Source organism: Orcinus orca, chromosome 2, assembly GCF_937001465.1.
Source record: "Orcinus orca chromosome 2, mOrcOrc1.1, whole genome shotgun sequence".
Classification (NCBI taxonomy): Eukaryota; Metazoa; Chordata; class Mammalia; order Artiodactyla; family Delphinidae; genus Orcinus; species Orcinus orca.
The window spans coordinates 596,226-623,263 of NC_064560.1; the positions used below are offsets into that span (position 1 = coordinate 596,226).

At 40.5% G+C, this 27,038-nt stretch overlaps 1 protein-coding gene across 1 annotated transcript in view; it reads right to left on the reverse strand.

The window, feature by feature from the left end:
- Nucleotides 1–27,038, reverse strand: part of ODAD2 (outer dynein arm docking complex subunit 2) — a 303,897-nt gene that overhangs the window by 235,629 nt on the left and 41,230 nt on the right. Inside the window, exons 4-5 of the mRNA XM_049705317.1 lie at nucleotides 16,935–17,065; nucleotides 3,024–3,834 (exon numbers count right to left, since the gene is read on the reverse strand). Of these exons, the coding sequence (XP_049561274.1) occupies nucleotides 3,024–3,247 (224 nt within the window). The 5' untranslated portion in view covers nucleotides 3,248–3,834; nucleotides 16,935–17,065. The remainder of the gene's footprint in view (nucleotides 1–3,023; nucleotides 3,835–16,934; nucleotides 17,066–27,038) is intronic.

The following is a 27,038-nucleotide window of genomic DNA, read 5'->3' on the forward strand; positions in this document are numbered from 1 at the left end:
TCCCGACTCATGTACATAACTGAGACACAGCAGACTGCGGTTCACAACTGACATACAGCGATATTAAAGCAGACGTGATTCAAAAATCATAGTTCTACCAAAGGAGAGAACAGGTACCAACATTTTCACAAAGCAATTCTGAACGCTCACCCAAGCTACATTCTAGAGACTCAAGCGCCTCAGTTCTGTGCACCCCCCACACATGGCGTCACCACTGAGTGGTGTCACTTGTCCTTAATTTACAGTGGCTTGGGCTTCATTCTGAGGTGTTTTAGGAAGATTGTTAATCTCATCCTGTGTGATAAGAACAAAAGCAATTGGAAATGGTGATAAGAGACCTATGATTTCCATTAAAATGGAAGTAGAGACATTTTCCCCTCAAAATCGAACGTGGAGAGGTGATACTACAGGAAGAGCAGCTGCACACCGGGAATGAGTCTAAAGGAAATGAGTGAATCAGGCCATGCGTAAAGTCCTGCACTTATCTAGTCAATTAATAACCATCCGCACAAAAGAAGGTGGTGGGTGGAACGTACAACCTCCTCAGTGTGTGACTAAAGGACGGGTTTCAACGTGAGATGCGATGAGCCTAAATCAGAAGAAGGCTGATCACAACTGTGCTGATGGCTACAGAGAGCGCGTTTGGAGATGCACAACATCTGCTGAGAAGTGAGGCCACAAGTATAAACACAGCCCCCAAAATATCTGCAGAGATCAACAAAAATTGTATCAGTATAGATACAATTGACTTGTTTTGGAACCAGAGGACTGAGGAAATGTATATCCCCATGAAGAATCTGCCTCTATTCTAAAACATGCAAGGATATTACTGTTTGGTAGCAATGCGTCCAGAGACTCTAGGCTTAAATTCCTCATGATGACTTGGCTATCCACATGGACTTACAGACATGAATCCTGACTAGTGGGCTTCCCCCACTTTAAATAAATGAATAAATGTGTTCTAAGGTTCGAGAGCTGAGCAAAAAGAGTGCATGTGAACCAAAGGGCGAAGAATGAGGCAGTGGGGCTGCTTCACAACACACTCTTCTTGCCTTTGAGGGCACCCCTGGTTTACCTCGCTTCTTATGTTGCTGGACGTAGCAGACACCAAGTGGCTATGGGTTGCTGACAGTTCCTTGGGGTATGGTCAAGACCTGGATATGAAAGCATTTGGTATTCTCCATTATTACCAAAATCTCAGCTGTATCCTTTGCCTTCTTCGGGGCAGTCAGTGCCTACCTGGTTTTCATCAAGACACACAGACACACATTCCTTCCTATGCAACAAGCGCTGCTATCACACCCTTCTCATCCCTTCCAGCATCAAAGGTATCATCAACACAGGTAAGAAACAAGAATGACAGATAGAAAAGTTGGCCCACAGAAAAGCTGCATGGCAAATTTGACAGAAGGAAGACAATCAAGGGGTAGTTGGTTCAGAATATACATGGTGTCAAAATGTCAAAACATCCTGCTTGAGGGAACACTGTATCTAGACACTGTATGCAGAGATACAAAAATAGAAATAAAGCAAAGAAAACTGGACAGGGATAGAGAAATAGTGATACATTATATGTATGTCAGCCCCCCTAACTAGGGCACAGATGTGATCACGTCTGCACTCGTACACAAAATTAGTAGAGAGGCAAGATACAACGACAATACAACAACAATCTTGATCTCTTCTGACATTTGCTTTAAATCCATCTTTGCACCAAGTAGTTCACGTTTTTAATTGATTTTACAGATGAGTTCATCTTTCAAAAATTAGAAAAAACAATGTGCGATGCTACATTGAACTTAGGTGGGAGCAATGAAGCACTTTGGGAGAAAGTGACCATAAGCACCGTTAAAAATACGATTAAAAAAAAAAGATTTCAGAAAATTCAGAGAGAAAATAGATCATGATACCAGAACTAAAGAGCTTTTGAAATACAGTTCAAGAATGATTTTACAGTTCTAAAAATTAAACTCTGAGTTTATTCTCACAAATAATCCCAAAGGGAAAAAATGGAAAAGGCATCTATAGGAAACTTTGCCTAGTTAGAGAGCTGTTTTTGAAAAGATCAGACTTTAAAAGTTCATAGGCGGGCTTCCCTGGTGGCGCAGTGGTTGGGAGTCCGCCTGCCAGTGCAGGGGACACGGGTTCGTGCCCCGGTCCGGGAAGATCCCACATGCCACAGAGCAGCTGGGCCCGTGAGCCATGGCCGCTGAGCCTGCACGTCCGGAGCCTGTGCTCCGCAACGGGAGAAGCCACAACAGTGAGAGGCCTGCGTACCACAAAAAAAAAAAAAGTTCATAGGCAAAACCAAAGACGGACAGAGATACAGAAAAGAGGATCAGAATGCCTGGAGTGACACATAAACTGAGGATGTGACCAAAAAAAGTATATATGAATTTATATAAATTTATCATTTACAATTGTAATTTATACTTATATATCAATATTTCATATAAGTATAATATAGTTATATAAACGTATGTAATTTACATAAGATATATATTTAGCTATGTTCAAAAGACATAAACTGGTAGTCCATTGTTTGAGGTGGAGATAGGATTTTTTGTTTTAAATCTCAGATTTGGAAAGTTCTCATTTGAGGACAATGCTAATTGTTAGGAAGTTTCTCCCTTATGTTAAGCAAAATGTACCACTCTCCCTCTGCCACCCCATAGATTTTACAGATTTAAATATCAGAAGGGATTTTGTCTATATCTGAGATCACAAAATCAATGCCTAGTGGCATCTGGCAGTTCATAGGAGCGGAAAGACCAGTCACAAGGCAACAGCAAACGTTGGGAGTGCAGTGACCTGGAAAACACATCCCCTATGGAAAGAAAATTCAAATTTAAAAATTAGTGTGCTGGCCAAACAAAATATCCTCAGATTCCACCCGAGCGCCTCCGGTTTTCTGAGATTTCTGAGATTCACAGAGGTTAAGCGACTTGCCCCAAACCTACAACCAATCAATAAAAAATGTGCAACTGAAGACATTAAACTCTAGAAGCAATTCACTGGCTTACCTGACCACGTAGCCCGGTCCAAAGGCTGAGGGGTCCAAACTGGTTTTCCATTCCAGTGGTTCTACAAAAACATAGTTTGCCTCTTGGGGATGTTTACAGATAAAACTCTCCACAAACACAATAATTTCCTTCAGTATCGCCTCATTGAGAGGGGTAGTTTCCAGGGCCCTAGCCCCGTGCCCCACAGCCGTCCACTGCGCGGACCTTGTCAGTGCCGTGCCCATGGGGTCCCACGATGCTCAGACCCGAGCTCAGCGCGCACACTGCGTCAAGGCAGAGAGAGAGACAATAGCATCCACCTTTCCCCCGGAACATTGCTCATTTTCAAGATTTTAAGCTAGCACTTACCCAACCCACATTCTGCTTATTCATCTCAGAGGTGGATTTTTTAAATTATCCAGTTGCTCTTCAATTCAATAAAATAGTCAACTTTCCCTGAACCAGCGCTAAGTGAAACTGACGAGGATGTAAGGATTTTCCAGTATCTGCCTGCCCTGGAATGAAGAGCTTCTTTCTCATTTTCCTGGGCCTAAGAGAGAGAATTCAAATAGCTGGGCAGAAATTGGAAACAGGAAAGTCCAGGAGCGAAACAAAAAGAATTGCAGGAGGTTGGCATCAAGGCCTTTGGGTTGCAGCTCTGCTGGGGCCAGAGGTGAAGTGAGCGATCTCTTTTGAGCTGGATCACACATTGTTTAGAATCATGCTATTCAAATGACTTCTGTTATCCTTTGTCATCATCATACATCTGCATCAGTGCAATGATGGCTGATGAAAATGATCCTGAGAGCACTGGATGTCCCCCAAGTGCCTTCTGAATTCATAAGAAACACAATAAAAACATTAAGTGACATAGAATTTTAATTTTTTTTCTGAAAATTGGTAAAGCGCATATTGACCCTATTAATCAAAATATTTGAGCAGTTCAAATTCCATACTCCCTGCCCAGAATATTTTATTGTAATTCATAACTTTCTTAAGAGCAAATGTGAGAACAAATGAGAATCTCTTTAGCCTGTTTATCTAGATTACCAAGAGTCTAGCATTAAAATGTAAAACAGAAATTGAAATAAATTTTACTTTAGCTAAATAGAAATTAGCCTTTAAAAGAAGATATTTGAAAAGATAACATTATCTGTAAACTTAAATAAGAGCCAAGCTAATAAATAAGTTCTGACATTAATACATAATGGACATTTAAGACTTTTTTTCAGATAATCTATACTTGTTTATTTTCTCATCTGTAATAATACTGATCATTAAAACCTTTCTTCTGGAATATCAGAGAATGGTTAAAAAAGTTAAATAAAGAATGTAATTAGCTTCCCCCTCGACCCATCATTATTACAAAAGCTCAGTACCAATAGTCTACAGAAATGATTTGGAGATTTACTTTCCATCCTGCATTAAATCTTGAAATACAGTAACAGGGACATCTAGATCAGAGGTCCTCAGATGGGCAGTACTGGCTGCTGAGAAGCAGAGGACACACACTGTACAGATGTTTCATTATCAAAATGATAAGAATGGAACACTGTTAGCATTTAGTGATGAGGACCTAGAATGCCAGATGTCCTGCAATGTGCAGGACAGTCCCCCAGAAGGAAGAATTATGCTGCAATCTCCAGCATGTAGTACGTAAACACTTCAGATAATTAATACCTGAGCCTACAACCTATCACTATTTTACAAATAATCATGAAGGATTTTTTCACAGTTTTAATATGCACTGAATTTTCCAGAATTTAAACTATTATATAAATCAAAGGACAGTTGTATAGACTTCATTTTACACAGAACTTTACCAAGATGTCAGCAGTTGGTAAAGTCATGTCATTGACTGAAATGTTAGTCACACAATTTTAAGTTTCAGTGACTCGTCTGTATTTGGAGCTACTGCACACACAGTAATTCTATGTGAGGCTAAAGCAACTGCTCACTTCATTATATATTCTGAGCACATATATATATATATATATATATACACATATATACTTGAGCATTTACATGCTGACACTTTATTTCAATTATCTTCCTTTATTTTACATTTAGAGCACCATTGAGATTTAAAACTATGATTTTGATTTCAGAAGAGTAAAGTGGGCATTACAAACTATTTGTTATAAAAAGCAAGTATTGGATCAGATAAGGTTGAGAACAACATATATATATATACACATACATATGTACATATATATATCTGAAAAAGTGTTAGTGAAATAAAAGGTATACCAAAAAATGTACGAATTTGTTGTGTGCAGTCGTTTTAGTACTTCAGTGTTTTGTTTCTGCTAGATTCTGAACACATAAGCAGGTACTGATGTTTACGTGTGACACTCCTGAGTTTCCCAGTATTACGAGAATAAACGCAAATAGATTTATCTTATATGGAAAGGTTCAGGAGGACAGTTCTATTTGTTTTTAATGTTAAGTACAAACTTGTTTTGGTTTATAAAGCTGAATTGTATGCATCATTTCCTTCTTGCACCTTTTAAAAGAAAAATGTGAAATTACGTAAGGCTGTGGCAGTCAACATGCCATAGAGTAACTTCCTGGAAGACACTTACGAAGGAGCTACGACAGGCAAAAAGTCTTTTCATCATGATACATTCTTCTAAGAATGTGTGTAACACATTTGACTCTATTCAAATTGTTTTTCTGAGTCTAATAAACCAGGAGCTGCGGCAATGGTCAGGCTTGATTTAAGAATAAGGCCTAAGAAAATCTTTGGGAGCCTATGAGCATCCAGAAAGCAAGTACAATCTGATTTGAATAGTATTCGAAAAATAAAAAGTGGAACAAAATCCCAAAGAAGAGAAGACCATGTATAAAAGATCTTTAAAAAAAAAAAAAAAGACTTTGGAGGCCCAACTGAGTTTTTAAAAGAAAAAATAGGTGGTCTTGTATTTTTTTTCTTCTTAAGTATGAGAAATTTCTAATGGCCTCTTAATTTACCAAGAGAACCAAAGCTACAGCATTTATTCCAATAATTCCAGTGACGTTCCAAAATGGTAAGTATAACTCGGGCGAAAATTCAAAAACTAACATTTTTTATCAAGACAGGCTGATGGGACGTTTCCACCCAGTGTCAATCCATGAGTTCTTAGGGCCTGAGAAACATGGTTACAATGAACACATGGGCATACATAGTACATATCTTTGAATTAATTGAAGATTTTAAAGTTTAACAATTACAGGGAAAAAAGTTTTACTGCATGTGTTTGTTGCCATAAATTGAGAATCACTTTACACTCATGTTCTCTACTCATCCAGTGGATACAACAATTTTTCTTTTTTAAGGGTCCGTTGCAAGCCTCCAGGATCATTAATAAAATGAAACCCATTCGTGAATAATTTCTGTAACACTTGAGCAGAAGCAAAACCAAATTCTTTATGAGACTACAGGAATAAAAGCGTCCACCCTAAGACCCAGAACCGAGGCTGGTGAAGCGGGTTAGGAGACAGTGCCTACCCTGGCATCCCGAGAACGAGGAAGCTAGGCGGTGAGACCTACAGAAAAATCAGTTTCCGAACTGCCCGGAACCGAGCCTTGAATCCAGGCAAACTCAGCCCGCGTGAAGACACGTGATGACGGCAGCAAGCGGCCCCCTGACGGGCGGAACGCGCCGGAGCAGGAGGCTGGCTTCCCGGGCCGAGCGGGGAGGGGAGGCGGGAGGGCGGCAGCGAGCACGGCGCCGGGACTGAGGCAGAGCTGCAAACGCGGAGGGGGAGGGGCCGGGGGACGGGAGACGAGGGTGCGGCCCGGGCGGGCGGGCGCGCGGGGCGCGGCGGCGGAGCGCGGGGCCCGGGCAGGAGCAGGGTGTCCGCGGGGAGGCAGGGCGGGACGGGCGCGGGAGAGACACGGGGAGGGGGCGCATCTGGGGCCCGAGGAGAGAAGGGGAAGCCGGGGAGAGGGCCAGAAGCGGGGCCCGAGCGCGACTCCCGTTTCTCCACCCACGCGGACGGCAGCAAAGACACCGGCGCCCGCGGGCCGCACTCGCCCGCGGGCTTCACTCACCCGCAGCGCCCGGCTCGGCGCCCGCACCGCGCCCCACGCTCCGCCCGCGCGCCCGCCGGTTGCTAGGACGCCGGGTAAACAAGGCGCCGGGCCGCGCACACCGCGTCCCGCCCCCCCGCCCGCCCGCGCGCCCCCGCCCGCCCGCGCGCCCCCGCCCGCCCGCGCGCCCCCGCCCGCCCGCGCGCCCCCGCCCGCGCCTCCCTGGAAACACGCTCGGTCCTCCTCCCCTCCCCCTCCTCCATCCCCTCCCTCCCCCTCCTTCCCTCCCTGTCCTGGAGGGCTAGTGCCCGCTCTGGCCACCAGGTAGGAAACGTTCACCTTCTCTAAAGCACAGTGAGAGGTTTCAGCAGAAACTTCACGGCAGAACCAGTAGCAAATGGAAAATAGTCGTTAGAAACACCGTTTTGCTTCCCCACAGGCTTCCAGACAGGAGTCCTGTAGCGTTCCGGGAGGGCTTCTGTGTACCTGAAAGCTTCACTGGGTTCTCAAAAATAGCACAAGGCCTCTCACAGGATATTTGAGGTGCACATTTTTCTCTCCAGAAGGCAAATAAGCTAGAATTTTCGAACACTCACTGGAAAAGCAGAAACTGCTCTTGGATACTCTAGTTCAGAGAACTGGAATGAAGTGAGAACACTTTTCCCGTGTTTTTTTGTTTTCTTTGTTTTGTTTTTTTTTGCGGTACGCGGGCCTCTCACTGTTACGGCCTCTCCCGTTGCGGAGCACAGGCTCCGGACGCGCAGGCTCAGCGGCCATGGCTCACGGGCCCAGCCGCTCCGCTGCATGTAGTATCTTCCCGGACCGGGGCACGAACCCGTGTCCCCTGCATCGGCAGGCGGACGCTCAACCACTGCGCCACCAGGGAAGCCCTCCCCGTGTTTTTAAATGCCTTTTTTTAATGTGGGTTACGATGACCTTGATCCCACCAGTAGACACTCTACCAACAAGAGACCAACCTTGAAAAGCCAGAGGGGAATGAGGGAGTGGGAGAAAAGAAAATATCTGGTGGGGAAAAAAGAGAGAGGGAATGAGCAGCGTACTGTCTCGGGGGTTGGAGTGTTTGGGGACAGTGCTGGACAACCCAGGGGGAGAGTGTTTAGGAACTAGAACTGGACTGTTTTTCCTTAAAGCCAGGGAGGCAGCTGTGTGAGGATGTTAGGTGTCACATGTCAGGGTAGTAGGCTGTCCCTGCTCAAAAACAGAGCCTTTCTGCAGACACATAAAGAAACAAGATCGATTTGACCTTTGTTTGGGGTCTTCTTCTCTTCTTGAGAGTGTGAAAGTTGTTAGGAGTGGAATCATTTTGCCCGAAGGGGACTCTACCTCCAGAGAACCCTAGAGTTGCGAGCACCAGAAAGGAAGATTCCGTGCCAATAGGTATAAAGGGCCCATTCAAAAAAAAAGAGAGATTACACTCAAAGACAGTCACAGCATCCTAGCTGTAGTGTTGATGCATGTCACAAACTGGTGAAGGTAAACAAGCTGGTGAGGGTCCACCTTTCAGAGGCATTCTGGAGTGGTCCTGGAAGCAGGGAAACTTCTTTGGGTACTTTATTTCACTTGTGCATTTTAATCAGCTGTGTGAGAGAGCGTTTACTGGGCCCTATGTAGAAACTGGCCAGAGATCTACAAAGTTCTGGACAATTGACCTTGGTTCGCAAAGGAGGGAAAAGCCAGCACCGACCAAGATCTGAGCATTTGTGTCCTCATGTGCCAAATGCATGCCAAGGGGCCGAATCTCCCATTGCTTAATCTGATTGCAAAATTGGAATTTGCTGGAATTTATTAACCTTGAGATTTTCCAAGAAAAAAAGCTTCTAATAATACTTAAATTTGTAGAATTCCCAGCTGGCTTCTTCCAGTTTTTTCTTGCCATGTGGAAGCACTGACGTGGCTGTGTCTCAGCTCTCAGTTTAACTGACCACTTCTCAGAGTGCTGACCACCCCACCGAAAGAAGCCTCCCAGGAGGACTTAACTAGTCTTTGTCTCTTTGCCTGTCCCCTACCACTGCAGTGAGCACCATGAAATAGGGACCTTTTCTGTCTCCTTCAAGTCTGTACCCCTGAGAGCTAGAAGAGAGACTGACCCGCGGAAAGAGCACAATTGATGAATCATCTGGTCAAAGATGGCTGGCTACCTGATGTTCTTTGTTGAACCAGGTGCCGGAAAGGTGAGGCCCACATCTCCCTGGACACAACTGATGAACCAGTTTGATGATTCTGAGTGGCTGTGTTATGGAAAAGAGCCTTCAACACAGAGAGCACCCAGCTGTTTGCTGAGGCAGAGGTCTCTCCCCGCACTGCCTGCAGCTAGAACATGACCCAGTTCTGTCCAGTGTCCTTTAGAGAAGGTCTGCCATGGGCAGCTGAGACAGGCTTGAACATGTTCGACTCCCCCCGCCCCCCACCTTCTGCCAGCTGAATGTGCTCTCTGTGAGACCAGCCACCCTGGCTCAGGGCAGCTCAGCGCCCCCGGGGCACAGCAGATGAGGCACGGAGGCGGTGGCAGTCTTCGCTCAGGTTGCCTAACAAGAGAAGCATCCCGTCTCACAGCTCTAGAAGCTAGAAGTCCAACACAAGGTGTCAGCAGCGTCCGTTCCTTCTGGGGCTGTGAGGGAAGGATCTGTTCCAGGCCTCTCTTGGCTTGTGATGGACATCTTCATGGTCATGGGATGTCCTCCCCATATACCTGTCTCTGTGTGTAAATGTCCCCCTTTTCTAAAGACAGCCGTCATATTGGACTATCCTCATTAGCTCATTTTAATTTGCATTACCTCTGTAAGACCCTCTCTCCTCCGAGGTTGCATTCTGAGGAACTGGGACTTCAACATACGAATGGGAGTGGGGGACACAATAGCAAACATAACATTCTGTAAACGGGGGCTCAGTGGGTTTCAAGGGCCCATTCATCGGTGTTAGAGTGAGGCCCAGGGGTGTGAGGCAGCCAACAGGAGCATTTACAGGCCATAACCAGGAGAAGGTGACAGGCAAGGTTGGTCTGAGTGTCCGATACCTCAATCAGGAAAGGACTGACAGTGGAGAACACCATGAATCAGGGAAGTACAGTCGCTATATTGTGCGATCATGGAGTTAAGTCTCATTATGGGACAAGATTGCCTCTTAATGGAATTTTTCAGGAGATTTCAACAGAATTCTGATGCTAGGAAAATTTGCACGAGGTCTGATGAAGTCCTAACGGCCCACTTCCCCAGGTCCAACCTTTCCTTACAGATCGAGACAAACAATCAAAGAAGTCCAGCCTCAGCGGCCTTCTCAGTGATATGCGATGGACCACGAGCACGTTCAGAAATGAAATGGCTCTCTTTTTAGATTCTAACTTCCTAGATATTCATTTATTTGGTAAGTGCTTTTTTGGATACCAGTATGTGCTAGGCAGTCCGTTGGCAGAACTGGGTTTTCCAATTGGAGTACTGGCAAAAAAAAAGGAGTCCATTAAACTCTATTGAAAATCCCTGGAATAGAAGGAAGGCCAGTGGCGGGGAGCACAGGAAGCAGAGAGAGAGAAGAGGATGGTGAGTCGGGCAGGATCGCAGACGGGAGGGCCTTGAAGCCATGACAGAGTCCGATTTTATTCCAGAAGCAAACGAAAGTTATCGGAGGATTTTAAGGAGGGCGTGGCATGATCTGATTCATGTTGCTAAGAAGCTATCCTGGCTATTAAGGTGCAAAAGTATAGGAAGAGAGACTATTACTAAGCCACCGGGGGTCAGGTCCCTAAGGAAATAGCGTCCAACATGGAGAAATGCCTGTGAGACAAGTACCAGGGACTCTTTCCAGGGGAGTAAAGGCAGCAGGACTGGACCAGAGGAAGGCTGAATTGCAGTCCAGTTACCACAGCCACAGGGAGAGCTCTGGGTCTGGGGGGCCCTACAGAGTTTCCCATATTGAGGAGAGGGCTCTGGGGGGGTGCTTTATATCTCGTTATCTTTATATCTTTCTCCCCCCACAGCTAAATTTTTATTTAGTTGATAACCTCCATTACACACTAAGTTAATCTTTTTTTCTTCCCGTGTTACTGACAGATAATTGACATGCACCACTGTGTAAGTTTAAGGTGTACCACGTAATGAGCTTACATACATCATGAAGTGATTGTCACAAGTTATCACAGTAAGTCTATTGTCACAATAAGTTTAGTGAACATTCATGATCTCATATAGATTCAAAATTGTAAAAATAGAGAAAAATTTTTCCTTGTGATGAGAACAATTAGGGTTTACTCTTTCATATGTAAGCTACAGCCATGTTAATTGTACTTATCATGTTGTACATTACACCCCTAGCAATTATGTGTCTTATAACTGGAAGTCTGTACCTTTTGAGCCCCTCCATCCAACCCCCCTCCCCCCGACACCCACCTCTGGTAATCACAAATCTGATCTCTTTTTCTATGAGTTTGCTTGTTTGTTTTTGAAGTATAATTGGCCTACAACACTATGTAAGTTCCTGGTACACAACAGAGTGATTTGATATTTCTGTGCGATAACTATAGCTATGACATGTCACTATACAAAGATATTACATATTAATTTTGAGCTATATTTCCCACACTGTACCTGCACACCCATGACTCATTTATTTTGCATCTGGAATTTTGTGCCTCTGAATCTCCCTCACCTATTTCTTTCCTCCTCTCACCCTGCTCCCCTCTGGCAACCGCCTGTTTGTTCTCTGTATCTGTAACCCTCTGTTGTGTTATGTTTGTCCATTTGTTTTGTTTTTTAGAGTGCACATATAAGTGAAATCATAAGTATTTGTCTTTCTCTGACGTATTTCAGCATAATACCCTCTAGGTCCATCCATGTTGCTGCAAATGGCAAGATTTCATTTTTTTTCATGGCTGAGTAATATTCTATTGTGTGTGTGGTATATATACACCTTCTTTATCCATTCACCTATTGATGGGCATTTAGGTTCCTTCCATATCTTGGCTATATTGTTGATAATTCTACAGTGAACACAGGCATGCATACTAGTGTTTTCGTTTTCTTCAGATAAATATCTAGGAGTGGGATTGCTGGATCATATGGCAGTTCTATTTTTAATTTTTTAAGGGGCCTCCATACTGTTCTCCACAGTGGCTGCACCAATTTACATTCCCACCAGCAGTGCACAAGGGTTCCCTTTTCTCCACATCTTCACCACACTTGTTATTTGTTGTCTCTTTGGTAATAGACGTTCTGACAGGTGTGAAGTGGTATCTCATTGTGGACTTGATTTGCATTTTCCTGATGATTAGTGATGTTGAGCATCTTTTCGTGTGCCTGTTGGCCATCTGTATGCCTTCTTTGGAAAAATGTCTATTCAGGTCCTCTGCTCATCTTTTCATTAGGTTGTTTGTTTTTTTGATGTCGAGTTGTATGAGTTCTTTGCATGTTTTGGATATTAACTTCTTATCAGATCTATCATTTGCAAATATCTCCTCCCATTCAGTAGGTGGCCTTTTCATGTTGTTGATAGTTTCCTTTACTGTGCAAAAGCTTTTTAGTTCGATGTAGTCCCATTTGTTTAATGTTGCTTTTGTGTCCCTTGCCTGAGGAGACAGATGCAAAAAAATTTTGCAGACTGATGTCAAAGTTTTCTTCTAGAAACTGCCTATGTTTTCTTCTAGAAGATTTATGGTTTCAGGTCTTAACATTTAAATCTTTAATCCATTTTGAATTTATTTTTGTGTGAGAGTATAGTCCAGTTTGATTCTGTCCCATGTAGCTGTCCAGTTTTCCCAGCACCACTTATTGAAGAGACTATCTTTTCCTCATTGTATATCCTTGCCTCCTTCATCATAGATTAATTGCCCAGATAAGTGTGGGTTCATTTCTGAATAGATTCTTGGGAATCTATTCTGTTCCATTGATCTGTGTGTCTTTTTTTGTGCCAGTACCACATTGTTTTGATTACTGTAGCTTTCTTTGTAGTATAGTTTGAAATCAGGGAGTGTGATACCTCCAGCTTTGTTCTTCTTTCTCAAGATTGTTTTGGCTCTTCAGGATCTTTTATGTTTCCATATGGATTTTAGAATTATTTGCTCTAGTTCTGTGAAAAGTGCCATTGATATTTTGATGGGGATTGCATTAAATCTGTAGATTTCCTTGGGTAGTATGGTCACTTTAACAATATTAATTCTTCCAGTTCATGAACACAGTATATTTTTCCATCTGTTTGGGTCATCTTAAATTTCTTTCATCAGCGTTTTATAGTTTTTTGTGTGCAAGTCTTTTACCTCTGCAGGTAGGTTTATTCCTAGGTATCTTATTCTTTTTGATGTGATGGTAACTGAGATTGTTTTCTTAATTTTTCTTTTTGATAGTTTGTCATTAGTGTACAGGAATGCAACAGATTTCTGTATATTAATTTTATATCCTGCAACTTTACGGAATTTGTCGATGAGTTCTAGTAGTTTTTTGGTGCTGTCTTTGGGATTTTCTATGTATAGTATTACATCATTTGCAAACAGTAACAGTTTTACTTCTTGCTTTCCAATTTGGATTCCTTTTATTTATTTTTCTTCTCTGATTGCCATGGCTAGGACTTCCAATACTATGTTGAATAAAAGTGGTGAGAGTGGGCATCCTTGGCTTGTTCCTGATCTTAGAGGAAATGCTTTCAGCTTTTCACCATTGAGTCTGACGTTAGCAATGGGTTTGGCATATACGGCCTTTGTTATGTTGAGATATGTTCCCTCTATACCCACTTTCTGGAGAGTTTTAATCACAGATGGATGTTGAATTTTGTTGAAAGCTTTTTCTGCATCTACTGAGATGATCACATGGTTTCTATTCTTCAGTTTGTTAATGGTGTATCTCATTGATTGATTTGCATATAATGAAGAATCCTTGCATCCCTGGGATAAAGCTCCCTTGATCATGGTGTATGGTCCTTTTAATGTGTTGTTGGATTTGGTTTGCTAGTATTTTGTTTAGGATTTTGGCATCTATGTTCATCAGTGATATTGGTCTTGCAATTGTGTTTTGTGATATCTTTGTCTGGTTTTGGCATCAGTGTGATGGTAGCCTCGAAAATGAGCATGGTAATGTTCCTTCCTCTGCAATTGTTTTGGAACAGTGTCAGAAGGGTTATAGCTCTTCTCTAAATGTTTGATAGAATTCACCTGTGAAGCCATCTGATCCTAGACTTTTGTTTGCTGGAAGATTTTTAATCACAGTTTCAAATTGTTAATATGGTGTATCACATTGATAGATTTGCAGATATTGAACCATCCTTGCATCCTTGGGATAAATCCCACTTGATGATGGCGTATGATCTTTTTAATGTGTTGTTGAGTTTGGTTGCTAATACTTTGCTGAGGATTTTTGCACCTCTTTACCTATATTGGCCTGTAATTTCTATTTTTGTGATACCATTGTCTGGTTTTGGTAACAGGATGATACTGGCCTCACAGAATAAGCTTGGTCAGCTTCTTGTTTGTACTTTGTCTTCACTATTTCCTTTCTGTAGTCTCAGTCTAGCCCTTTTGGTGAGAAAGGAGAGTGAAAGAAGAAGAAGTAAAAGGACAAGGAATCTTCTAAATTCTCTGCCCTGTCATAAACTACCTTTGCATTCATTGCATTAAGCCTAATCTGGCTCATTCTCTTGTGAATGTTTTTCCTTAGAATTTCAAAAATCTTGCAGTGTTGGTGGCCCTTCCCACTGTATTTTGCTCCATCCCAAAACAGCCTTCTTCCTTCTGACTACATTCTTGGGAATCTAGAGTTCATACATTTACTTTCTGCTGAGGTCTTATAGCTGCCATCCCACCTCCTCCAACCCCCAGTGTATTTTTCACCCACAGCCAAAATCTGGCCCATGGAAAGCACTCACACATTATTTGCTCAGCAAACTCTAGAGCACAGGTCAGTCCTATCGCAATAGATGCTTTCCTCCACTTTGCTGCCAGAGCCACTCTACTCTGCCTGTCTCTCACCCCCCAGGCTCACCCACCATCTCCTCCCCTCCTCACAACTGCACAGGATAAAGGACACATATTAAGCTCTCTGAGTAGTCTCCTTAAAGTCCTTCTTCTTCCTTCCTTCTGAACTGAGGTTGGGGGGCAGGTGAGTAGAAAAAAGATGGCTAGCACAGCTCTCTCCAAAAAGCTCTTCCCTGGAAATCCACTCATTTCCCTTCTATAACTTCAATATCGGTGAGTCAGGAAATTGACTTTCCAGTTATAACCTTTACAATTTTACATGTCAGCCTAGTGCCTTACTCTGGAATAAATTGTCTACTGTATCTTGAATCCCAATGTCTTGAATTAGTGAAACAATTTTAACATATTATTTCTTAGGTATATGTACAAATTGTGGATGATTTCAGAGCAAATCAATAATATACATTGCCTTAGAAAGTGAATGGATGGGGAAGAATTATTAGTGTTTTCATTTATATACCTCCTTATCTTCTGATGTGTTACAATGAGCCTGTGTTCCTATAGTAAATGATTAGGACTGTGTAAGAAACAATAGACGTAGAACATATGAGTAATTTATATATATACAGATTATTCAAAATTAGGCCATATATCAAAGGTCATTTCATATGCATTCATCAAAATGATTTTGATGCTAAAGTAAAAGTGGTGTAGGATTGCCTTAAACATTTTGACTTGAAGGAAACACAGAAGTGTTTTCTCAGATCTTTATCTCGTATATACATGTAGTGCAATTGATTGTCCTTTTGATTGGAAGATTTGAGTGAAAAGATAATCAAAATGACAGAATCTCAAACTGAATTTGGGGAGCACTGAGGCAGGCATGTTGTGTGCTTCATTTCTGTATAAATGAAAAAATAAAAAATAAACCCATAGAGGTACCTTCTCTTACCAGTTCTATCATTTTATAGAAATGATAAAAACTGGCCTAGAGGGTTAATTAAACCTACATCCCTAAAATGACAGTGGGGAAAGAGAACGGGAGGGAAGACGAAGTGGGTGAAACAAGTCAACAAAATGTGGGTAATAGAAACCAGAAGGGTTGAAATGGCTTAGCCGAGAAGAGAAAGCTGAAACCTAAAAGCTTGAAGGGATCAAAGCCAATAAAAATAAAACATTTGCAGAAAAATAGACCTGGAAAGACTCAGAACTTGGAGGCATCTCTAAAGGTGAAGAGTAGACTGAAAACAGGAAAAGAGCTTGAAAGCCTTGTTCAAGGAGGAGCTGGACTCACAAACCTTTTCCCCGACAGGGAGGTTTATCAGTCAGGGCGCCAGGAGCAGCTGAAAACACTGTACGGAAATCATGGAACTAAGTAAATATGGGCTCCCGGAATGCTGACCATCCCCGCCGCCCCCTCTCCTGGACCCTTCCTCCCACTGGCAACCCGACTTCCATCTTCAGGCAGAAGATCTGACACTGACCAGCATGAATGCAGAGATGTACAGGTGCTGACATTTGAGAGTTCTTCCAGTCAAATAGGTGTTGGAAGAGGGGACGTGTATGGGTAGCATGGGGCAGGAGTGGTGGCAACAGAATTATACCCTCTACTTCCAGAATAAAGAGTCAGCAATACTCTCTAGAAAGAAAAACCAAGCCATAGCAGTTTAAGCATGTCATTTAGAGATTTGGAAGTGTTGAGCGATACCACAGACGAGTAAGGAAAAAAGACAAGTAAGAGTCTTGCCCATCACTGTGATTTTTAAGAAAAGAAAAAAAAACAGGATCCAATCAACTTCTCAAGAAAAACCAGGGCCAACCACCTTGTGAAAAGGCTGTGCTCCATCATCCAGGCCTGGCTAATCACACACAGACTTAAGAGACCCAGTCCTGATGAACTCAGACATTGGAGAGGGCAAAGCTTCTGTGACAAGTAGCTAGTGCTGCAAGAATGCTGCAAGACACGGAGCCCAAACTCAGTGGTACACGTGGATCTGTACTCACAGACCTTCAGGTCAGTTGCAGTTCTTGTAGCTTGGCTCACCTAGGCGAGCCCTGCGTAAGTGCTCTGCTTCAGGCTCTGCTTCCGGGCTTGGTTCCAGGCCTTGTTCCGGAACTCAGGCTCGGGGCAGTGGCTACCTGTGGGATGTACTTGTTGTAGTGAGTCACTTTCATGGACATTCCAAGCCTCTGATTGCATCACATCAACTGACATCCCATGGATCCAAAAACTCACATGGCCAAGCTCAAAGCCAAAGGTTGGGAGCTATTATTTGCCCACCATGAAATCATGGCAAGGGTGTGGATAATCTGACACCACTTCAACAGAGTGAAGAAATCACTGGAACTAATAATCTACTGAAGCACCCTTCTTCGTGTATCATTCATCAAGTGGGTTCTAATTTTGGTCTTCATTCCCAGTGCGTTATCATGGTGGTTCTGTCACCTTATCATATTCTCTATCCTCTAGCAGGAATATTTAAGGTTGTTTGCAAATAATTTAAACACATTGTAATCATAAGTTTAAAAAAAAAGAATATCTAGGATGAATAGCCTAGTTAAGTGTTCTGATTTGCTTCTTTATTTTTATGCAATTATTCTGAGTCTTTAAAAAATCTTTTTATAAATTATTTTATTCAAAGTCTCTCTTTTTTGTTCTAAACTCTCTCTTTTATCTAAGTAAGAAGACAGAATACCATAAAAAAAAGTTTCACCCCATTTTATGTCAAGTAGCACTTGGTCCCTGTTCTGGATTTTTTAAAAAGTAGAAACTCAGGGCAAATACACTGGAATGCAGGGAAAGTTATTTGATATAGAAAATGTGTAGTCTAGCCAAGAAGTGATTACTCCAGAAATCCTCATGGAGAATAAAGGATTTAATGTGAGACTTGATATTTTGGAAAAACAAACTGAGGATTAATAATATCCGGGTGATGTCTCCCAAAAACACCAAAGGAAACAGTGAAGACGTCTTAAAAGAATGGCTTCCAGATGCCTAGTAAATCATGTGTCTCTACCAAATGAGAACATGGCTTAAGGAGGATATTACTTATTTTGAGAAAAGAAGCATTGTTTGGGTGACTAGTCGTCTTTTGCCCTTCAACTCTGTAATATTATTAAAGATACAGAAGCCAAGAGCATTATCCTTTTTGAATAATGGAATGATGGATACCATTATTTGCGGTGAAAATTAGTTCTACCATTCAGTGTGACTTTTGTAAGAAAATTAATAAATTAGGGTTTTACGGTGAGATGATTTGTCTTCTTTGGTGACTGGAGTATATCTCGGAGTCTTGTAAAGTGGAAGAAGGATGATTGTAAAAAGGTAGGATGAGAAAACCGGGCCGAGGCTTAGTGCACAGGAACGTTTTTAGATACATAAATTTCAGAAACAATTTGGAATCTGGAAATTGATTTCCTATAAAGCATCTACACCCACAGACCCTTTGGCAGGAGTTCATGTGTTCCCAGTTTGGAAACCACTCACTTGGTTCACTGATGGAGCGTCTCGTGCCCCATATTCCTCTGCCCTTTGCAGTCTTAGGTCACACCCTCCAATACGCTCCAGGGTGGATCTGCACCGATCACAATGTGCCAGAACTTACTAGCTTTCAGAGTTGGGGTCCTGAAGAGCATTTACTGAGGTCACTGGCATTGGTTTTCCATATTGAAATCTTCCTTTGACTTTCTCGGTGATTCATATTCTCATCCCTGTAATATTACCTGGCAAGTGTTTGGGCTTGAGCAATTCTGCTCTGGGTTTTGTCACTGGATTAGCAAACAGCAGCAGCAGCAATAGCAGCAGGAACAAAACTAGTCTCTAGGGATCGCAAACAGATTGTAATCAGGTATCACAGAACAGAAATTAGAATGTGTGCATTCTCTCTGAGAGATATTGCATTTACTCAATTAAATTTCCTATAGAGGATTTTAAGCACAAATGGGCCATTTTGCAATTTCCATGAACTGTAAGTTCTTAAGGTAAAAAAAAAAAAAAAAAAAAAAGAAGTCTAAATGAACCTAATTAATCTTCTGTTTCCTTCCTAACTGGCAAATCGCTGAAAGAGGCAGAAGCACAGATTAATAAACCATATGCAATATATTGCCAGCTGTCATTTGAGGAAACTATTTTTTCTTCTGTCCTACTGATTACCTAAGTGTTATAGTAACATCACAGGAGCTCTTTGGGATTAGGAAAGCCATGATGATTTTTCTCCCTCCTTTGCAAAACTGTCTACTTCCTTAGTTTCTGTAAACTCACTTTGTATTAGTTAAGATTAGGTTCTGGTGTGAGAAACAGACTCCAAAAACCAGTGGCTTACGGAGGACAGAAGTTTATTACAACAAGAGTCTGCAGCAGTGGTTCAACTCCGCAAAGTCCTAAGGGACCCAGGCTGCTCCTCCCCTGGGCAGGACCCACATTTCCACGGTCTGCTCCATCTCCAGACATCAGGACCACATTCCTGCCAACAGCAGGTTGGAAAGCATGAAAAGGGGCAAAGGTCATGTACTGCCTTACTTGTAGGAAAGTGCCACACCACAATTCTACTCATATCTCAATGGCCAAAATTAATCATATGGAACATTTTTGCTTTTTACATTTTGAAGCTATCGTAATGGGTACATAGAAGTTTAAATTTTTTTTTTTTGGCCGCGCTGCACCGAGTGGCATGTGGGATCTTAGTTCCTTGACCAGGGATAGAACCTGCACCCCCTGCACTAGAAGCACGGAGTATTAACCACTGAACCACCAGGGAAGTCTCTTGTTATCTTTTCTAAGGATCCGACCCTTTTATCATTATAAAGTTAACCTGTTTTTCTCTAGTAATGATTTTTGCTTGAAAGTATATTTTTTATGATTTTTATAGAGGTACACCAACTTTCTGTTTGGTGATTTCCTGGGGTAAGTTTTCCATCCTTTTACTTTCAACTTTTCTGGCAACTAACATTTTAGATATGTTCATTGTAACAGAATATAGGTGATTTTCAAAAAATACATCTGACAATCTTTGGGATTGACATGTACACACTGCTATATTTAAAACAGATAACCACCATGGATGTACTGTATAGCGTGCGGAACCCTACTCAATAATCTGTAATAACTTAAATGGGAAAAGAATTTGAAAAAGAATAGAAACATGTATATGGATAACTGAATCACTTCGCTGTACACCTGAAACTAACACAACATTGTTAATCAACTATACTCCAATATAAAAAACTTTTTAATAAAATAAAACACAAAAGACCCCAAATAGCCAAAGCAATCTTGAGAATGAAAAACGGAGCTGGAGGAATCAGGCTCCCTGACTTCAGACTATACTACAAAGCTACAGTAATCAAGACAGTATGGTACTGGCACAAAAACAGAAATATAGATCAATGGAACAGGATAGAAAGCCCAGAGATAAACCCACGCACATATGGTCACCTTATCTTTGATAAAGGAGGCAGGAATGTACAGTGGAGAAAGGACAGCCTCTTCAATAAGTGGTGCTGGGAAAACTGGACAGGTACATGTAAAAGTATGAGATTAGAACAATCTCTAACACCATACACAAAAATAAGCTCAAAATGGATTAAAGACCTAAATATAAGGCCAGAAACTATCAAACTCTTAGAGGAAAACATAGGCAGAACACTCTATGACATAAATCACAGCAAGATCCTTTTTGACCCACCTCCTAGAGAAACGGAAATAAAAACAAAAATAAACAAATGGGACCTAATGAAACTTCAAAGCTTTTGCACAGCAAAGGAAACGATAAACAAGACCAAAAGACAACCCTCAGAATGGAGAAAATATTTGCAAATGAAGCAACTGACAAAGGATTTATCTCCAAAAATTACAAGCAGCTCATGCAGCTCAATAACAAAAAAACAAACAACCCAATCCAAAAATGGGCAGAAGACCTAAATAGACATTTCTCCAAAGAAGATATACAGACTGCCAACGAACACATGAAAGAATGCTCAACATCACTAATCATTAGAGAAATGCAAATCAAACCTACAGTGAGGTATCACCTCACACCAGTTAGAATGGGCATCATCAAAAAATCTAGAAACAATAAATGCTGGAGAGGGTGTGGAGAAAAGGGAACCCTCTTGCACTGTTGGTGGGAATGTAAATTGATACAGCCACTGTGGAGAACAGTATGGAGGTTCCTTAAAAAACTACAAATAGAACTACCATATGACCCAGCAATCCCCCTACTGGGCCTATACCCTGAGAAAATTATAATTCAAAAAGAGTCATGTACCAAAATGTTCATTGAAGCTCTATTTACAATAGCCCAGAGATGGAAAGAACCTAAGTGTCCATCATCGGATGAATGGATAAAGAAGATGTGGCACATATATACAATGGAATATTACTCAGCCATAAAAAGAAACGAAATTGAGCTATTTGTAATGAGGTGGATAGACCTAGAGTCTGTCATACAGAGTGAAGTAAGTCAGAAAGAGAAAGACAAATACCGTATGCTAACACATATATATGAAATATAAGAAAAAAATGTCATGAAGAACCTAGGGGTAAGACAGAAATAAAGACACAGACCTACTAGAGAATGGACTTGAGGATATGGGGAGGGGGAAGGGTAAGCTGTGACAAAGTGAGAGAGAGACATGGACATATATACACTACCAAATGTAAGGTAGATAGCTAGTGGGAAGTAGCCACATAGCACAGGGAGATCAGCTCGGTGCTTTGTGACCACCTGGAGGGGTGGGATAGGGAGGGTGGGAGGGAGACGCAAGAGGGAAGAGATATGGGAACATATGTATATGTATAACTGATTCACTTTGTTATAAAGCAGAAACTAACACACCATTGTAAAGCAATTATACTCCAATAAAGATGTAAAAAATAAAATAAAGTAAAAAAATAAAAATATAGTCTGACAATCTTTGCGTTTGATGAAGGTATTTAATTTATTTACATTATGTGAAATCTTATTTTGTGCTTTCCATTTGTCCCATCTTTTCTATGATTCTTTTTCTCTCCTCTGTTTCCTTCTATTTGAATTGATTAACTTTTTTTTCTAACTCTGTTTTACCTACTATTATTTGGAAGTTGTGCACTCTGATACTGTTCTCCAAAAATAACAGGCATCATTAACTTATCAAAGTCTCAGATTGAACAATGTCTCTCTCCACCTGCTGAGCCCTCATCCCTGTCAGAGTTGTCTCCCTTCTGGGATAACATGCTGTGGTGCTCACGCATTTAAATTCTTTTAACCCCTTAAAACTTTGATATTGCTGCTTTATACAGTCATCATTTCATATTATTTCTTTCTGTGCATATATTTACCAATTTCTCTGCTTTCCATTTGTTTTAAAAATAGAATCATTGAGGTATGATTGACATACAATAAACTGTACATATTAAAAGTGTACAGTTTGAAAAGTTTCAACGTATGTGAAACAATCACTACAGCCAGGAGAATGAATATATCGTCACCTCCAAAAGGTTTCTCAGGCCCCTTTTTATCCTTCACTCCTACCTCTTTATTTTATTGTTGTCGGCGGTATTTCAGGCAGGAGCCTAAATCCAAATCCTATTACTCTGTCATAGCTATTAGTGAACATCTCTCTCCATTTGTGCTTGTATCTCAGACTTTGGGTTTTGTTTTTGTTTTTTTTTTAATATTTATTTATTTTTTTATCTGGCTGTGCCGGATCTTCGTTGTGGCACGCAGGATCTGTTTTTAGTTGTGGCGTTGCGAACTCTTAGTTGCAGCAGGTGGGATCTAGTTCCCTGACCAGAGATCGAACCTGGGCCCCCTGCATTGGGAGCTCAGCGTCTTACCCACTGGACCACCAGGTAAGTCCCTGTATCTCAGACTTTGAATATGAGATCACTTTCCTTCTCTCGCTTTTACACTCTTTAGATTTTCCCTTAGTGAAGGTCTACTAATGGCAAATATCCCTCAGTTTTTGATGGCCTGAGAATATCATTAGTTTGGCTTCATGCAGAAAAGATACTTTGTTCTAAGAATAGAGATCCCTTTGTACATTGAATATATCACTTCACAGTCTCCTGGCTTCCTTTTTGCCATCCAGAAAGCAGCTGTGTGTCACTCCTTTGAAGATAGTACAACTCCTTTAAAGATCTTCTCTTTTCTTTGGTGCTCTACACTTTCACTATGAGTTTTCTAGTTGTGGGTTTCCTTCGTATTTATCTGCCTGATTTTCTCTGTGCCCTTGAATCTGACAGAAGATACTTTTCAACAGTTCTGGAAAATTCTCAGCCATTTTATTCTCACATAATACCTCTGCTCCCCTTCTTTCTTTCCTTCCTGAAGCTCCAATTCGGCACATATGTACTCTATCCACACATTTTTTTACCTATTTTTCCATATATTGCATGTCATATCTGTGCAACCTTCTGGATAATTTCCTCAGGACTATTTGTCTTTGAGATCACTAACTCTCTCCTCAGCTGTGTCTAATCTACTGTTAAGCCCATCCATTGAGGGTTTATTTTCTTCATTTCAGTTATTAGGTTTTTCATTTCCAGGTGTTCTATTTGGTTCTTGCTCAAATTTGGTCATTTTATATAGTTTATTCTCTGCACAGATTTTCAAACTTTTATTTCTTTATACATGCTAAACATAATTATTTTATATTCTTATAATAACAATATCTGAAGTCTTGTATTGCTACTTCACAATCATGGTACCTTGTTTCCCTGTGTGTTGAATGGTTTCTTGCTGTGAGCTGCTCATTTCCCTTGGAAATTTGTTTTTCAAGGAATTCTTTGGGAACTGGGAAAAAAGCTTCCACCAGAGAAGACTGACCTTTGCTTCTGCCAGACACCTAGGGTACTATATGTTTAAGACTACTTTAAACTACTGGTATCATCTTATATATTTGATCTGTAATTTTTCACATAACAGTATATCATGAAACGTCTGTCATTCTAGACAAATTCGCCTACTCACTATTTTTAATGTTGTATAGCATCTATAATAAGGCTATATTATAATTTATTTAGTCCTTCAACTGTTGACTTGAGTAGATATCACTGAAAATGTGTATCTTTATATACATAGCTTTACATGCTTGCATAATCATCTCTAATTATATATATATGTTTATCCTCTAATCATATATGTTCACTTATTATTCAATAATACATATTGAATGTATTCATTTCAAATATATATAATATATACATTATAATATATGTATATATATTCATTCCAGAAAGTTGGACTGCTATGGCAAAGAAAATGTGTACTTTAAAAATGTTTCATACATACTACACATGACCTTCCAGAAAGATTCTATCAATTTACAGCCCACCAATATATACCCATGCCCCTGACAATACTAGATGTTATCAGTCTTTAAATTTTGCTGATCTGATGAAAGTTATTGTTTTAATCTGCTGATATCTTACTACTAATGAGGCTGAACATATTTGCTTACTTCTGTTGACCATTTGCTTTTCTCTTCTGTATGATTGCTGTTCATTTATTTTGCAAATTTTTATAATTTTTTCTGAGTCATTTTCTTGTTTTTTTTTTTTTTTTTTGCGGTACGCGGGCCTCTCACTGTTGTGGCCTCTCCCGTTGCAGAGCACAGCCTCCACACGCGCAGGCTCAGCGGCCATGGCTCACGGGCCCAGCCGCTCCGCGGCATGTGGGATCTTTCCAGACCGGGGCACGAACCCGTGTCCCCTGCATCGGCAGGCGGACTCTCAACCACTGTGCCACCAGGGAAGCCCGCCCTGATGATTCTTAACCAATTTTATTTCTTAACATACAGGTTTTATTTTTAAGAAAATTTACACATTCCTCCTCTAAATACTTATCCAGTCTGAGTTGGTGAAGTCCTAAATGCTCCTGGTTTAAATGCACTATATAAACTATGAATTCAAAGCACTTTAAAAATATCTTTGATGTTATATCATTTCATATGATATGTATTCTATCATTAAGGAAAGCATTCCTATGGAAGAATAAAAAGCTTTCTATAATTTTCAGTTTATTTCAATATGCAAAGTCAAATTTCTCTCACATCATAGAAACCTATAAAAATTATCAGTAGCTGTAGTCAGTGTTTTATAATTGTCAGAAAATGGCTTTCCCAATAACTTTGCAAAAAATTCATAGCCCGAAAGAATTAACTGAAGAAGCCAAGTATGAGTTTCATAAGAAACAGAGATTTGAACAGTCATTAGAAATAGTAGACATTTTCCAAAACAGTAAAATATGCATTAGTAAAACTTCAAATTCCAACAATGCTATAATCTCTCTCCAACTATAGTTGTTAAATATAAATATTACTGCTTTAGATAAATAATGAAGATGGAACCATCTGGTGAAAATTAGTTACATGCTAAACACTTGAAGTTAAAAAAAAATTAGGGTCTCTGAAAATAAGTGTATCTCTAGTAAAGCATTAGAAACCTGACTAGAAATAGCTCCATAAGTATGACTATTAGTACATGAATCTCCAACACTTTTTTAAAAGATTGAGGAGGCAATCAGATTAAATTTTCTCAACAACAAAATATACAATCACTACTCACTGGTAGGCTCTTTTGCCTCAATTAAAATACCCACTCACTTCAACTAAAGCACTCACTTTAGGTAATGACCAGAAACAGGAAATGAAAAAATACAGATTCTAAAAGTAGTCGCAAAGAGCACTATAATATTCATGGTGTAAAATTTGAGAATACCAAAGAACGGATGCAGGGGACTATCACTGTGTACACTGTTTACAACAATTATTCACTGCATATCTTTGCCCCAAGAACAGTATCTATTATGAAAACATTTCAATTCTAATTTATACTAGTTCATATTTACATTGTAAAAGTTATTCCTGGATCATATGTTTAAAAGGAACATGTTAAAATTTGTAAGGTTCAAAGACTATCTACAGATAAGAAAATGACTCAGGGCTTAAACATGATGAACAAACATGTAAATTCATCTGATTCAGGATTGATCCAAAAGTTAAAAAGATGACAAAGTCTTAGCAAATTTCGTATTTCACTGACTATCTGATTTAAACAGTTTAAACATTCTTTGGCATTTAAATAAAGTCAAGTAGTCTTATTTATTATTTTCAGAACATATAATTTAAGATTATAAAAGTTTAAAATATATTTTTTAAAACTCAGATCCATTTGATCATTCAAAATTAATAAAAGGAGACAGGGTGGTAGGGGAGGATGATACTGAATTGCCATCCATGCTTCAGTATGAAAATGGCCTGAAAGAATAAATGACTGCACATAATTGGCTTACTCAAAATAAGTTGCTAATAAGAACCATAAACCTTGGACTTCCTCAGTTCAGTGAAAGCATATTTAACTGCTGTGTTGTAAGAGATGCTGGTCCTTATAATGGCTATAATCAGACTATTTGGAACCTGATGCATCCAAGTCAAAGTTACCTACTAAATTATCAAGCAACTTCTGGAATTCTCTGGATTTAGGGGTAGTGTATCAGCCAGGGCCAGAAGAGATCAAGATCAAAAGGGAGCCAACACAGCAAACAGAAGAAGAATTCAGAAATTCTGGTGTAGGAATCAGGTCAAATCAAAAGTAGGAACTTGGGCCTCTGGAATTACACCAGTACAACCAAGATTACAGGGAAGGTGAGTAGGCAGAATTCACTGGGTTACACTTTGACCCCAGCCCACTATCAGAGAGATACTATCACAGAAAGAAGAGAAAAGAGGGCCTTACCTCGTAATCTGCCCCAAGGTGAAATCTTACGCTACCCTAAGGAGTCTTGAAAATATGTCCTAGTCTTAGTACAACTGGAAAGCTAGCTTGCATAACTGACGCTAAACGTTATAACAATAAATGTGTCCGTCACATTAAGTATTGTGTTTGGCGTACATAACTATTTACTATTATTTACATATCATGAAGACAATCATATACTTTTCTTTTTAAAATCTTTTCATGGTCTATGCTAAATATTTATTAGAAGCAACTTCTATGACTGTTTACAAACTAAATACCATAATTTGTGTATTACTTGGCAATGTGTAAGCAAAGACTCTTGTCAGTTCTACATTTTGCTTTACAAAAATATTTAATTAACTTAGCTCTGTACTTAAATCAGTACATGCAAAG